The 16,893-nt window shown below is 39.5% G+C and overlaps 1 protein-coding gene across 2 annotated transcripts in view; it reads right to left on the minus strand.

Annotated features, from left to right (window-relative positions):
* Positions 1-2,070: 2,070 nt before the first annotated feature.
* FRMD3 (FERM domain containing 3) overlaps positions 2,071-16,893 on the minus strand; it is a 136,963-nt gene continuing 122,140 nt past the window's right edge. For both annotated transcript variants that reach the window (XM_083702029.1, XM_083702028.1), the window contains one exon: positions 2,071-6,089. In XM_083702029.1, the coding sequence (XP_083558155.1) occupies positions 5,491-6,089 (599 nt within the window). In that variant the 3' untranslated portion in view covers positions 2,071-5,490. The remainder of the gene's footprint in view (positions 6,090-16,893) is intronic.

The following is a 16,893-nucleotide window of genomic DNA, read 5'->3' on the forward strand; positions in this document are numbered from 1 at the left end:
GCCCATGTTTTGCATATAGGTTTCCCAGTCAACCCCTGCATTTCCAGTTAAAAGGATCACAGGCTGCAGGCCTGGAGAGATTTCTGCTTGGGTCCCTGGGAGAGCCTCCTTGAGCCACAGGAGGCAAGACTGGGCTGGACTGACCCGTTGTCCCTGTTTAAGGCAGTTTCATGTTCCGTACTATCACTGGACAATGTTTTAAGTGTGTTAAAAGTGTGGCACTTCACGGTGAGTACCGGCACCGTTTTTTCTTTTAAAAAAGCACTGATGGTCAGTAGCAAATTCCATATGTGCTGCAGCTTTTGTGACTTCAATGGTACCTCGGGTTAAGAACTTATTTCGTACCGGAGGTCCGTTCTTAACCTGAAACTGTTCTTAACCTGAAGCACCATTTTAGCTAATGGGGCCTCCTGCTGCTGCTGCACCACTGCTGCACGATTTCTGTTCTCATCCTGAAGCAGAGTTCTTAACCCAAGGTAATATTTCTGGGTTAGCGGAGTCTGTAACCTGAAGCGTATGTAACCCAAGGTACCACTGTACGCCAATTGCTGCTGACCAACTGCAGTCACCCAGTTCATGCATTACACTTGTTCATATCAGCCAATGCTTTTTTTTAAAAAAATAAAAATGTTTAGGGGTACTCTCATTTTCCTACTCATCTTGAAATACTGCCCCTCAATGAGGCCAAACTTAGATTCACAATGTTTAGGGGTATGCGTATCCCTGTGTCCCCCCACCCAGAAAAGCACTGATATCAGCACATATATATGCATGCTTAGAGCCGATCCTGCAGAGAAAAATGTGTTGTACGAATTAACTCCAAAATATAAAATGTCAAAATTGTATGTGTACCAAATGACTAAACAGAGGGAGACCAAACTCCAGTTCAGACACATTAAGGCTACAAAACTATACCCACTTGAGAATAATTGATCTCAATGGGAATTTCATTTAGAATAGACATGAATAGGATTGCAGTTAGCTTATTATGGTTGCCTAGTACTGGGTGATCTGGACTGCCTCTGTTCCATCCCTTGCCTTATCCCTATCACCGCTGCAAAGCTGAGGGAAGGGTCACAGCTTAGTGGTGGAGCATCTGATTTGCATGCAGAAGGTCCTGGGTTCAATCCCTGACATCTCCATCAAAAATCATCCAAATCCTAATTTTCAAATTAGCCATTCTTTTTTATTAAGGGTTTCTAATTGCCTAATATATTAACCCAGGATGGTTTTTGGTACTGTATTCATAATGGATGTTATGTTAGTCCTGTGACTGTGATCTGTTATACCCTGTCCTGGAACCTGCTGGTGAAGGCTGGGTAATAAATGTAATCAGCATCCATTAGACAAGGATTATACTAAAAGGTCAGAAGATGGCACTCACGCATCATTGTTTGGTTTCACTTACCATCTGTGTGATGCTTTCATGAAACAAAATTCCTGAAGTGGAACCATCCCCATTTTACAAAGACATATTCTCTTGATTTTTCTCTAAACTTTTTAAGTATGATAAGTAAAACCATGAGTGGTTCATTGTCAGGATGCCATTGCCAAGTATACCTAACTCTCAAATACTTATTCCTTTTAGCATATTTTCTCCAGCCCCAACATCAGAAGCTCTGTGCAAAGATTTCCATTTGCGCAATTGAGTTTTCCTTCCTCTGCTCCCCCCACCAGCCCCTCACAGCTCCCCAAATTGGCTAGGGGTGTGTGTCAGAGGAACCCCCAAAGGAACACAGGGGGAGGAGAGGGGGGATCATTCCACTTGGAAAGCGCTGATGGAATGATTTGAAGAAGTTGGGTGGCCGTTTCTGAAATATAGTAAGCATAATTGCCGTGAATAATATGGTGTGAGTTTAATTTCATTTAGGTGTAGATTTATTACGGTCTCACTCTAAATACTGCTGTTGTATCTTCCAGTAGTGACATCATTACATGGGCTGTTACAACTGTCAGCACACCTAATCCTATGCCCCATGCTAGCATATCAAGTCTGAGGACTGTGCCATTAATGTGTTTTCCCCTCTAAATGTGATGATTATGATGCAAGCAATAATAACGCAGCGACTCTCCTTCTGCAAAGAACTTTATTGCACAATAAGGAGCATAACATTGAAGAATGGCTTTTTCAACATACTTTTATTAGGGAGTCCTGTCATTATAGTAACATATAAAACAATCAAGATGTTGACATAGAAATGTGAACTTTACAAAGATAAGGCCCAAGTATACAGGGACATTTCCCCCTAGATTTTTGTGTGTGTTTGCATTTAACGAAATAAACCCCATTTAATTCTTCCCAGAGTTGTGTTTATAAATATTAGACAAATCACAAAATAGATTTCAAGTACATAACGTTTTACAATATATTCCAAGCACAGACAGAAATACACAATACTGTACCTACGGACTCTTCATATGCCAGACACTTCCAGTACTGGAGACAAGACTTTGCTTCAGTCTATGCAGTACATGCTGTTGATTATATACACACACTCTCCCAGCTTCTCGGTTCTCTCTGTTATGTAGAAAAGGTGTGTCCATAATTCTGTAGAATTCACCTTGGGAAAGCTCTAAAGGATCAAGATGTGTATATACATCTAGACATTCATGTACATGCACTTGCATCTAACCCTACATGTACCCTTATTGCACAGTCCATTCTGTTCCTCATGCAACCCAACGCTTCCCTAATCAAATCATACAAACAAATGTTTCTAATGTTCCTGGAGCTCTATGACATCAGCAAGACTACATTTTAGAAGCCAGGAACCTAAGTGATTATAATTAAGGGGCTCAGTAAATTTATATATCTGTAGGACTCAGAATAGAACTTGGTTTTATTTTAGTACACAATATGCAAAAGTCTGTATTGCCTAATTCTATCATCATAGTGCCTAAAATGCAGGAGTCTGTTATCTTTGTTTTGGGAACCAAAGGCAGATGTGTCCTAAGTGGATTTATGTTTCAATAGAAAGGATTCAGCTAGGAGTTGTTAAAGAATTAAATATGCAATAAAAACTATTGATCAGCAACTGTTTGCAAGGGAACTGACGGTTTAAGAGAGGCAGAGAACAGCAGATAGTTACTGTTGAGAAAAGGTTATTCTAAAAATATATCTGGTACCTTTTAAAGGGATAGGGGGCAAGCAAATGTAAATTGCCCCCCCCCCATTCTAAATTAGCCAACTGCTCAAAAAGAGGAAACAAATTGCAGTTTTACCTCCTGATCCAACAGCTACTTACATTCTCAAGAGCTAGAGAATATACATGAAGCTTCACCAGAGTGCCTGATGTTTCCCCAGGAAAGAATTGCTAAGCCTTCATTGGGCAAATTACAGACACAATCTGATGTGCAGTTGAGCACCTATGGGTTGCAGATGAATAAGAAGGGCTTAATCATGTTCAGTTGTGACTTAGATTGTGCTGCTTTCACATGTTAACACTGATTCACACTCCTCATGGATGAAACACTATGAAGGCTCAACTGGTTAAATGATACACAACAACCTTATAACCTTACCACAATAGGTTGTTGTGAGGGGAAATGTTTTTTTTTTAAAAAAAATTGAGTACTTTATACACTGATAAATTCCATAAAAATCATAAATAGCAGCAATTCTTACAGCAATAATGGAACGAATGTTGTGTTTTTCATACTGGCAGAAAATCAGTCTATTGGCTTTAAGAGTCCTGCAGTTAATACAGTTAGATACAGGGGGAGAATAATCCTGTGTCAGGAAATCCAAACTGGAGAATACAAAGTAGTTTTGTTTTGTTTTTTCCCAAAGTTGGGCACTGGGACTTACTGATCTTTTCTACACACGTGAGGTTTTATGCATTTATAGCCTCTTAGAAGTACTTGGAGCTACACAGGCACAAAACCTCCAGCACATCAAAGACAACAAAGATAACCACACACCACTGTCATAGGGACACATTTATGAGCGAACTATGTGCATCCATTGTCACTTATATTCGGTAAGAGAGTTAGCATGCACAAGAAATAATAACATAAAACGGTGACTCAGGATTTATCATGATGAAACAGTAATGAGTGGAATCAAGAACTAAGAAACTCTGGGATACATCTTGATGAAATAGTAATAAAAGGTATCAAGAACTAAGAAAATCATCTTTAGATGCTTGGGATTCAGGGGGTAGGATGCATTTCATAAAGTCTGTCTCTGTTTTTAGAGACCAGTGTATTTTTAAGTTCTATATATTTAAGTAGGCTTACCTAGACTTTTTGTTTTTTATATCTGCATGTTTCTATGTTATGTACAACAATCTACAGTTAATCCGAAAACCTCTTACAGAACCGTACTTCCACTGCCCTGCAAAGACCTTTCATTACCATTGAGTCAAGTGGTGAACCACAGGAATAGCTGAACTGTCATCTTATGAAAAGTACTCACCTCTCTTCAGCTTTAGAACTGCCAGGACAGAACTACACATTATATGTCATGCATTTGGAAAGCCAAAATATCTGGCAGTTGACGTGATTGCAGGGGCGATAGAGATTTGCTGGGCAGGATCAATGAACAGAAAGAAGAGCTTAATTAAAGATTCTTTCCTGCATATTTCCCCTCTAGGCTGTTTTCCCATACAGCTGGGCATCTCTAAGTCTTGGAGTCTACCAAGGTGGGAGAGCATTGGAAAATGACCATGGTAAAAGAGAGAACAGTTGGGCACAAGAAGGCTTAAGCACTTCTTTCTGCCAGTTAATTCAACCCTGCAAGAAACCCCTACATCACCATTGTAAGGGAATTCCATGTTTGCTTTGCAATGTGTAGTTTGGACCTTAGAAACATGGTATTGTCATTTCAACTCTTATCTAGCAGACCCTGCCTAATTTCCCCCTCATCTACTCACCATCTTGTGCAGATGTCTGAGAACCCCATTCTTCAATCTTTTTAAAAAAACTTTACTTAAACATTTTAAAAAACCAAGACATGCCTTTGTGCATTTATTTTAGTAATCTGTACACTTAAATATCTTCAGAAGTTGACTTTGCTAAAAATTTACCAAAATTTTGTAAACACATAAAAATATTATTATTTTCTTTAATGAAAATTCAAACCAAGAAAGAAAACCTCAGCAATCAACATTGCTTGTATAGGCATTGGTTAGTGGAGATTGTTTCACTAAGGAGTATATTCAAACGCATCACCCTCTTTTTGTCGCTAATTAAATTTAGTACATCATGGCTTGCAATGGTAGAGATGATACATTTCTGTTCTATTCAGTCATTGATAAAAACAAGCAAGCAAGAAAAAAATAACTGCTTTTTGGTTACTGAAAGGCCACCATGTAGCTAAATCAATAATTCAATTATGAAAAGGAAACTTAAGAACTTCATAGGTCCATTATGGATTAAAAATGAAGAACTACTTGCTGATGGCCTTAAATATGTTTATGAGCACCTAGCACTGACTGAAATTCACTAGTTTTGAATATAGCCCTTAGTCATGTCGCATATTCTTAATTTTTAGGAACTGCCAAGCAAATGGCTAACAAAGTCTACTTTGCAGGCCACCCACTGCCTAAGAGGACAGTAATATTCAATGTGAAACTGCCGAAACTCTGGAGTCTGGCGGATTTCATGGAGGAAGGAGATATCGAGATCTGATTCCAAGAGCACAAGTAGAAGAGGGAAAACAACCAGCATTATTCCAAGCCCAACAAGAAGAAGTCTGGAAAAACTCTTCAGGACAGCATTTATCTTCATGTTGCCCATCAAAAAGTTATAGCTCCACCTAAGTGCTTTCCTGGCTTCTTTCAGCTCCTCCTCTTCTGCAACCAAAAAGGCATTTTCATCTGCCTCCAGTTCCTCAAATGAATCTGTATCTTCTTTTTCATGGTCTGCCCTTGGGGAGGTTTGAAAAAGCAGATCAATCTCCTCATCATTAACAGGAGTGGGGAGCAAGCTGCTGCTTGGATTGTACATCAATTCTGATATTGTTAAAGGCTCTTCCTTGATTTTCTCATCCTCCTCGATAGAGAGATCTGAACTATCATCTGCCTCCTTAGCAGGAGAGTTAGATATCATAGGTATTGATACATCATCTTCTTTGGGCAGCTGGATACCTATAAAATAGATTTAAAATAGACTATTTAAGCTCTCAGTGAAACATTTCAAAGAGATATTAACAAAATAGTACAAGAAAGGTTCCAGAAACAAGTGTTCATAAAATGAAAAATTACTGAACTCAAAATTCAAACTGACATGAATGGATCTTCTTAACTTTTCAACAATCTATTGTGATATGTATATATTAGAATATTAAAAAAATAGAAATGCAAATCTACATTTTGCAAACTTTGAAGGTAATGTTAAGTTACTGCACAGTTGGCAGCAACCACAGTTTTGAAATCAAGCGGTTCTTTGTATTGTCAGATACATTCAACATGTATCTGCTGAAAAATGTGTAATAATATGCAGCATTAGTTTAGCATCTGTTGGTTACAATATATACTGTACATATAAAAGTAGATATTCTCCCAACTTTATGATACTGTTTCTCAGGACAGAATAATAAATCACTGTTCCATGTGACAAGATACTACATAATACAGTGTTGTGTGCAATAAAATATTAAGGTCATACTTCTGTCTTTTAACTTCAAACCTGACTGAAAAGAGTTCTATGAGTAAGGGATCTGATAAAAAGGCTATTTAAAAATAAACTTTTAAAAAACTTCTTCCCTTTTATAAGATTATACATCTCTGTGTAGAGACTATTGTTAGTGGAGTGCCTTAAACATGAAGAAAAGATGAATTAAAATATGACATATTTTTTCTTAAAGAACACATGTATGAATGAATGCAAACCTGAACTCTGACTGAACTTAGAAGGAGCAAACACTGTTTTCTGTATTTGGCCACCGAAGAAGACCAAGAAGTTGAAATGTGTCTGCCAATCTGAGTTTTAATCCACAATGCTTACATTTCAGTGTGATCTGTAATCCTAGTAGCAATATGTTTAAAATGCAGCAATACACCTCTGCTGCAAGAGTTTTATGGGAAATTATTTGTTTATAATTTTGTAAATATTTCAGTAATTGTGAATTTAAATAAATCTTTATAGAACTATTTGATATCGACACATTTTGGTTATTTTTCATTTTGGCTTTTACATTTCCCCCTTCAACATTGTGTCTGCATCATGTCTTAGCTATTTTAATTAGTACCATGAAAATAGTAAAGGTAAAGGTACCCCTGCCCGTACAGGCCAGTCGTGACCGACTCTAGGGTTGCGCTTATCTTGCTCAAGAGGCCGGGAGCCGGTGCTGTCCGAAGACACTTCCGGGTCACGTGGCCAGCGTGATGAAGCTGCATCTGGTGAGCCAGCACCAGCGCCGCACACGGAAATGCCGTTTACCTTCCCGCTATAAAGCGGTCCCTATTTATCTACTTGCACTTAGGGGTGCTTTCAAACTGCTAGGTGGGCAGGAGCTGGGACCGAACAACAGGAGCTCACCCCGCCGCGGGGATTCGAACCGCCGACCTTACGATCAGCAAGTCCTAGGCACTGAGGTTTTACCCACAGCGCCACCCGCGTCCCGATGAAAATAGTACTCATCCCATATACCTTCCCACCCCCATCATGCCCTCTTGCACATTAGGTTATACAATAGAAAAGAAGAAGAAAGCTCAAAGGCAAAGTTCAAGAAATCAAAATTCATTGAAAGCTCTGTTTTTGGTATCAAACTTCATAACACTGTTCCATTTGTATTAATTATGTAAGAGAAACATTAAACTCAGATAAGCACTAATAGAAAACACACCCAAAGCAATTAAAAATCTCAGCTTGTATTACCTACATTCATTCACTAGTCATGAACTGCAGAAACACTATCCCAATCTCAGCTTCTGCAAAAGAAGTATTTAGACTCCAACTGCGGAGAACAGGATTCTTTTCAGATGGAACTGAAGTGAAGCAACTGCATGACCAACTATGTTGTGCACAAATTTGGCAGAATTCCTAGATCCTATCATCAGTTACCATTCCTGAATGATTAACATGAGATTAAGGTTACTAATGTGCCCCCACATAAACATGATGAATTATTGTTCTTCCAAATCAGTTATCTGAGTATGCACAGCACAATGCGGGGGGAATAATTATTTTCTGTTTTGTAAGGCTCAGAATGCCATTTATACAAATGCAGCTATTTAGATGGTGAAAGAGGAGAATAGATAGTGAAACAAATAAACTTTTTGCGAGATGTTGCAGCTCCTAAGTCAAAATCACGCATTCATTTTCAAGTACTTAATGGTCACCTGAGAACGTATTACCAATGTACAAAATCTATGCTTTTCAACTGTTTCTACACTTTCTTTGGCTGTAAGAAGAGAAAGCACACTTGTCTTCCGTATTGCCCGGTGACCAGAACAAATCATGAAACTTTGGTTACAGCTCATGGTTTGTCTGGATTGAGATAAACCACAAGTCAGGGTTCCATGAGTGCGCTATGCCAAACCATGGCTTAAAGACCAGCACCAAACACATTGCAATGTGACCACACTCTTCTCCCTGGAAGCCTACACATTCATGCTAAATCATAGCTTGGTTTAGTGCTATGCGCAAACTGGTTCAGTGTTTATCACCCTTTCTATAATACCTGCCCACTCTCCTCCTTGCCATTTTCCTCACTATCCTTCCACTCTAGTCTCTGGGGTGGAGACAATTGTCAATTTCATCCATGTTCTTCTCTGACCTGTGGGTGAAACTGGCAAACTCCAAAGAAAGCCTCATCAGTGTTCCCCCCCCCCAAAAAAAAGGATAGAAATATGTATACCAGTGTCAGTGTGAATATATAGGCCCACATGTCCATTTCAAGGGCAAAAACACACTGCTACAAATGATAATAATTTTTTCCAACCACATTGGTTTCAGGAGACCAGAGCAAGGGAGAGTGAAGGAAATAGCTGATGTATTTAAAGCATATAACTGATGCTTTCCAATGACGTGTCAAATTTACAGAGTCACAGCTTTCCCCAAATGTATACAGTTCTATATGGAGAAAGAAGCAGAGAACTAATAAAGCATTTCAGGCAGAATGCATCTGTTCAAAGGTAAAACTGCAGTAGGAAGATTGAAGTGGAACCGTACATGCATTTTTCTACCTGCAATACCATAAATTAAAATATTATGCAGAGTCATTGAAAATTGCATTTCTGTCTTACACACATCACAGATTCATCAATCATTTAAATGGCACACGTGGAACTGAACTTATAAATTATCTCAGAATGGCTGCTGACCTAGATGTAAATTCTCCTGCTATCATTACATCTTCTCATTGTCTAAAACATTTTCTGCAGTCACACTGGTACTTGGTGCAGCAACAGTTTCATTTGGCCTTCATCTTGAGATTTCAATCTTTTCTGTATCTGATAAAGGCATATATGCATTCTCAGCTGTTTCAGCTGTGCAGCGAACCAGCAATTCTTAATTCCCTGCATAGTAACATAGTTGATGAAGTATTAATAACCACCATGAAGTGCATTCTACCACCAACACTGCTTTTCCGTAGATGAATTAGCAGAATTGTGCTTATCCAAACACCATTTCCTATCAATTGAATCCCGACTTAGCATCCATGATAGTCCACCTCCTTATGGGGATGTGAGATACTGGCGCTGTGTGGGCAATGTTCTCCATCAGCAACCAGCAGTAGTGCAGCATCAGAATTCTCCATCTTTCTTACCTTATCTAAGGTGTGAGTGGGAAGCAATTTACTGCTGGCAGTATCTTTTCTAGATCTTTTCTAAAGAGATACTGACAGCTGCAATAGGGTGCCATGTGTGCTTGCCTGGCTCATGAAACCCCAGTAACTGTATATGCTTTGATGGGGCCAGATATCAGATACTGGAAATACCTGTGTGATTTTTAGTCAACAGCAATGGATGGATAGAGGATTCTAGACACAGACATTGAAGAAGAGGCGAGCTCCATCTGACACCCCAGACATCTTCCCATCAGAGCAGCTCTGCCCAATTTCCACTCATTGAGTCCTTTCTGCCTGGGGTCTTCTTTCAGCACCTGATGCTGGTCTCTCTAAAACAGGCATAGGCAAACTCAGCCCTCCAGTTATTTTGGGACTACAATTCCCATCATCCCTGGTCCTGTTAGTTGTAGTCCCGAAACAGCTGGTGGGCCATGCCTGCTCTAAAAGGAGCAGGAGTTATGGGACTGAATTGTCCTCCCTAAAGTGGCCTTCAGAGCTTCAGCACTGAATATGTTTAGGCACTGTTAAGAGCTCTGCTCACATGGTAGCCTTTGGAGAGAGTTGAGGATTGCTTGGTTGTGCCTTCTCTTTTGATAATAAACAATATTTACAACCCTGATATTTTAGACTGCAATTCAAACCTCCCCTGCCTGGGTTTATAGGATGGTGCCCTGCCACTCATGGAAGCAGAGGCAGATGGTGGGAGCAGCAAGACTGCTAAGACAGTCTAGAGCTGGTGCAGCAATCAGATGGGCTTAATGCTGTCATGTGATGGCAGTGAGACTAGTTTAGCTCCTCCCCACCTTCAAAATGCCCAGTTCAAGATCTTCCAGTGATAAATATCTAGTGGGCATCTCACTGACGGCACTCCTGCCTGCATGTTACATGGGCCAAAGGGGGAGTGCCACTTTGTCAGTGATACAGGGGATTGATCCAGAAGAACTGGAGGAACACATCCAACCAATCTAATATCAACACCCCCTAGCCTGCTGCAAAGGAGGCTGGATTGCTCTGTTACATAATGACAAGAAAGAGCACCAGTGCTTTAATTTGACCTGCAAATTTGTTGAGTTGGATTTTTTAAAAAATAAAAATGTCTTACAATTAATTAATTAATCAATCAATCAATTAATACTTTCTTTTTAAAATAAATTAATTAATACTTTCTTTTAAAATATCTATTAATTAATAGATTAATTAATACTTTCTTTTAAAAATATCTATTAATTAATGCTTTCTTTTTAAAATATCTATTAGCTTTGGTGAACTACATTTGACAAAATCTGAATTTTGACTAAGATCATGAGCTGCTTTTTTTTTTTTTACAAAAAAGTAAAACATCACAGTGATTTTAATATTGTTCCACAGAGAATAAAACATCCTAGAATTCATCACAGAGTGCTGTATTTTTTCCACAGATAGACTGTAATGTTTTTGAAAATCTTTTTGCTATTTCTCAACTCAAAACTGTCTTCTCAATGTCATGCAGTTTTAAGAAAAGTTAGTATTAATTAATGCTTTCTGTGAGAGTTTTGTTTTCAGCACAAAATTAAAGTTTGTAACTCTTTGTGCTTGGTTGTATATAATCCCAAGGCTAAACATTAAATGCCATGGGAGTGAACCATCTGTAGTTCATAGTTTGTTGAATTCAGTTTCTTAGATTCATAATTCTGTATGTAAATTTCAGAAATAACTTTTTTTTAAAAACCAAAACTTTATACCTATAGTTTCTTTTTCTTTGTCAACTCAAGTAGTTGGATGGAATGATGATTTCATTTACTCCTGAATCACCTCACTGAGAAGCGATTACTTCTGAAACTATTGGGTGATATTTTAAGTCAATTGATTTCAATGTGTCTACTCTGAGTACAACTTTTATATCACCCTTCCCCACCCCCTACTTCTCCTATCCTATTCTGTGTCAGGGTTTTTTGGGGGGGAGGGGGGTGACTGTTCAGATATTAATACTATAGCTTACTGCACACAAAATGTGGACCTTTATTAGTATGACAAACTGAAAGCAGACCTTTCTGTCCATAAAACAACTAAGCAAAATTGCAATTCAACTTACCAGCACTTGTAGCTGTGATCCTAGACCCATGTCTCAGCAGGCGAATGCACACATCTTTGCTACAATGGTTAACCATTCGCAAATGAATACTTCTCCTGGTTTGGATTTTGACTAGGCATTTCACCATATTGAATAATTGCTGTTATTTTCTGTGGCAGCCTTATGAACTAGTCACCCATACTGGCTGTGACCTTTGCTAAGTTTCCACTGCGTTCAGCCTGGGAGAGTCCTGCTGAATGAATCAAATAACAGGCTTCGAACACAGCCAATAGAAATAGCCCACCAGAGAACAGAGTAGAAGGCTATTTTTGGAGCTTTCCAACTGTCTTATAATACACAATACAATTAACTTCAAATACCAACCATTTCCTTAGCAGTTGCTAGTAAACAGCTGCACCGCACATACCGGTCTAAAGCCTTTAAACTAGTTTACTGCACAATCATGCAGTGTAGCGGATCAACAGGCAGTAGAAGTTCACAACTCTCATATTGAAGTAAAAGCAAATTGTATTGACCTCTCAAGCATTCTAACTAAGCAGCAGGCTCTTCCTTCTCTTCAATTGTTACTTCAAGCTTCTAGTGGTAAGGTATAATGAATGAAGAAATTAAAAGGTTGCATTTAATCACTAAAATGTCAGAGAAACAATTGTGACTTGAATATTTGCAGGTTTTCCACTGTCGTGATTTTTGGCACAGTAACCATATTTAAGGGTTTAGAGTGGGGTGTGCAGTGTTGACGGTTTACTAGCAACTGCTAAAGAAAAGACTGGCATCTGAAGTTTATTATATTGTGCAGAAAAAAATGACCTGTGCAAAGCGAAGAGTGATAGCAAAGCACCCGGGACATGGCTGCAACATCCACTACATTTCCTAGAGCAAACCCATTCGGCATTGTAGAGAAAGAATTAATCTGCAACGGACAGAAATTCTGATCTAGTTCTTGTTGTCAGGCCAAACTATTGACCACAAAGGGGTTGGATATGTAAAAGTAAAGTAAACATAAAGGACCCGTGGATGGTTAAATCCAGTCAAACTTGACAATGGGGTGCGGTGCTCATCTCGCTTTCAGGCGAGGGAGCCGGTGTTCATCCACAGACAGCTTTCTGGGTCATGGGGCCAGCAGGACTAAGCCGCTTCTGGCGCAACGGGACACCATGATGAGTGCCAGAGCACATGGAAGCACTGTTTACTGATATAGACATCTCTTCAGCATGTGACACTCTGTATGTGAAACTAACACACGAGAAGTGACGAGCACACCAAATTCCAATCTGCACAAGTTGGAGGGCGAGGTTCTGAAGGTAATCATTACGAGAGGACCTCTGGTAATAATGGATTAAGAACCCTGGGCTCCAAATCTCTATGGGCAAGGGGTCTTCAACCCTCTCAATAAAATATTTTAGCCCCCCCCCAAAAGTTGATGGACATTCAAATACTGTATGTGCACCGCTTCATGTGATTGATTATGGGGGAAGGGCTTACCTGCCCCCCCCCAAATATTTTATTCAAGTTGGCACCCCTGGTTGTGAGGATGAGGGAGAACCACGTATGCCACCTTAAGTTCCCATGAAGAAAAGTGGAACATATAAGCAAATAATAAAATAATAAATAAATAAAGTTTGGCAAAAGAAAAGACATTAGGAAGAAAGCACACTCTGAAGAGTTGATGTTTCTTGAATAGCTGAAGGCAAAAATCTGGCCTGGGTAAAATACAGCAGAATCTGGGGCCATCTGTGTGTCCCATCTGTCAATTGTTATGCTGAGTCGTTGAGAGTTTAGGGGAAATGCAACTAGGAGTGCAAAAAGAACAGAATGAGTCTCCTGGAGAGGATTACAGCACTATGGTAGGATACAGGTGTTGTGCGTAGGGATGGGGGAGGAATTTGAACCTACCTAATTTACACTTTCCAAAACAATATGCAAACCGAAATGCAGCCATCCTTCAAGAGTCACACTTTTTTGAATTTTGCAGTGCAGATTTCCAGCCAAGTAATGTGTGCAAAAATGCATGTACTAGGGTAAACAGTAGATAAAAATGAATATATTAGTAATATTTAAAATGTGTTACATTAGGAGATATTGCCTGGTAAAAAAAAATGCAGAGCAGGTAGAATTGCTTTGAAAAAATGTGTATATTAGGAGGAATTTGTTGAAGTGTTTTCACCAGGACTTTAAAAGAAACTGCAACCTTACATGGAAATGTGAAGAGCCAATCTTAAGGTTCTAAAAATGAAAATCTTGCCCATCTCTAGCTTCATGCAGAAAGTCTCGGGTGTAATCACCAGAATCTCTTGAAGAAACTAGAGATAAAACCTAGAGAGCCACTCCCAAATAGTTTAACAGGACAATGCCAGCTTGGAATGTGGCAGCTTCCTATGTTCTTATGAACGATTCTATCTCAAAAGAAAAGTTAATAAGGGTCAGGTTAGATGTAGAATGAGGAGAGGTGGTTAATGTTGGACTCAAAATTATCATGCTGTCCACAATGCATCAGACAGAACCAATGCCATTTTTGCAAGTCAGCAGAATACATGTTGATTCCCACAAATGGCAATTTTGTTTACTATGCATACCATGTTCCATTGGAACCTCTGTTTCTACTAGGCAACCTTATACGGTAAGTAAAGGCACAGACAAATTTCAGAGTGTACATGAGCAATTATGTTGATTTCATTTCCCACTCGAGCATTTCAGTGGATTCTCCATTAACTGTCTCTTTCAGGGGAAATGGAACAACTGCTTTGGACTGTTGTGTCATATTTTCAGACACAGCATCCCTGTGTCATCCTCTGATGCAAAAAAAAACACCCCTTGGAGCAGTTTCCAGGATATAAAAAGCAAGCTTCTAACTGCCAACAAGTGGTGCTGATGTGCTATTTTTATAATGCATAAAATCATAAGGGCCTCACCAAGTTATTAACATGTTCCCTAATTCATAGACAAGCCTCCCGAGGTGAGCAAATGGATCAATGAAGGTGGTGAATTATGTTCAAGGTCAACAGATACACTTGTGTAAAATAAATAAATAAATCATATCATATTACATGGAAAAACCCACATATGGAGGGCTGAAGAATTTGTGCTGAAATGTATAGCCTGAAATCATACAGCTGAGTCAGCCACACACATTCATAGCCATTAAATCAAACTGTCTACAAGCAGGAAACAGATCCTTTCTCTTCACAAATGCACTCCTTGTGTTGAAAATCATTACTGCGGTCAGGTGTCAAAGACATTTCTGGCGACTGAATTCCAGCCGTCATCTGTGTTCAGGCCTGGTTGCTTCAGTGACACCAAACATACAGAAAACAATCCTCGCTGAAGCCACGGAGCTAAAATAACCTTAGCTCTCATTCAGAAACAACAGCCAACAAATCTGTTGTTTTAGCCTGTCTCTTTGGAAGATGTGGGCCTCTGTTTTTAGGTAATGCGTGTTAATGATTTCTCCCACTTTCTCTCTCTATTTTTGGAAAATTCATATTTTTGAAAATTCACTGCTATTGGCACATGCATGTGTCTGCATGCGCACAAATGCACACACCTATAATTTTGCTCCCTTCAGCAACTGGTATTCAGAGGCATATTGCTTTGGAACATTTCTGCTCCATTTAGCTATTGAAAGGCTTGCCTTAGTATCTTGCTGGTTAAATGTGGCTTCTTTGCAGCGGAAGTGCTAGCTTTGCTGAATACATATAGAGCTCTCCATAATGCAAGCTCTATTTTTGTGAATGTCATCTAGATCCTTAACAACAACTGCATTAAACCAAGGCTACACGAGCACCAACTTGCAGCAATGCCTACTATTTCAAGAACATTTCCTTATGTGTATTGATGGTTGGGGGTGTCCATTGAAATACGCACTTTGCTCCCACTCTCCAGAATTAGAAGTGCACATCTTTGCTTTTTAGAAGAGGCAAAGGCTATTCCTATTGCTGCTAGGCATCCCAAGGCATCTGTACAATTACTGTATTTGTTGCTCCATAAGACTCACTTTTCCCCTCCTAAAAAGTAAGGGGAAATGTGTGTGCGTCTTATGGAGCGAATGCAGGCTGCGCAGCTATCCCAGAAGCCAGAACAGCAAGAGGGATCGCTGCTTTCGCTGCATAGTGATCCCTCTTGCTGTTCTGGCTTCTGAGATTCAGAATATTTTTTTTCTTGTTTTCCTCCTCCAAAAACTAGGTGTGTCTTGTGGTCTGGTGCATCTTATAGAGCGAAAAATACGGTAACTATCACCTACTGTTGCAGGACTGGGGCTAACCCACCATATAACTGAGAAGGGGCGGGGGTACTGCATATCTATACTATGGACCAGCAGCAAAGTCCCTGTCATCAGGACAGCAACCTTTTATAAGGAACATGAGATCACAGAGATCCAAGGTGATTCCAGCAGCTTCATGTGGACTGTATTAATAGTTCATGACTCACAGAATCCTCTTGGATAGAGAGTTCAAAAGCACCAAGCCCTTCACGAATCTAATGACTAAGGGAGAATATACTGCCAATTTATTCATGGCAGTCTGCAGAAGCAGATATGGGAACATAGGAAGTTGCCTCCTACCGAGTCAAACCCATCAGCTCCATCAGCTCAGCAATGACTGGCAGCAGGTCTTCAAGGTTTCAGACAGGTTTCTCTCCCAGCCTTAGCAGGAGATGCTGGGGGATGAACCTGGGGGTCTTCTGCATACGAGGCAGATGCTTCACCACTGAGTTATAGCCCTCCCCTCTGGACCAAACTGGAATAAGCGTGATAGCAAGGCCAGAATGCAGTATGTCGAAAATCCTGTACTACTCTTATTCCCCAAATGACCAGGGTTTAAACCCAAGGAGCAATCTTCAGAGAAAGGTTCAAGGTTCTGGAAAATGCCACTGAGAGTAATCCATAAACCCAGTCCCCAAATACATTTAATAATAATAATAATAATAATAATAATAATAATAATAATAATTTATTTATACCCCACCCATTTGGCTGGGCTTCCAACAAAATATTAAAATACAGTAATACATCTAACATTAAAAGCTTCCCTAAACAGGACTGCCTTCAGATGTCTTCTAAAAGTCTGGTAGTTGTTTTTCTCTTTGTCAT

The sequence above is a fragment of the Podarcis gaigeae genome, assembly GCF_964106915.1.
Source record: "Podarcis gaigeae genome assembly, chromosome: 11".
In the NCBI taxonomy this organism is placed as follows: domain Eukaryota; kingdom Metazoa; phylum Chordata; class Lepidosauria; order Squamata; family Lacertidae; genus Podarcis; species Podarcis gaigeae.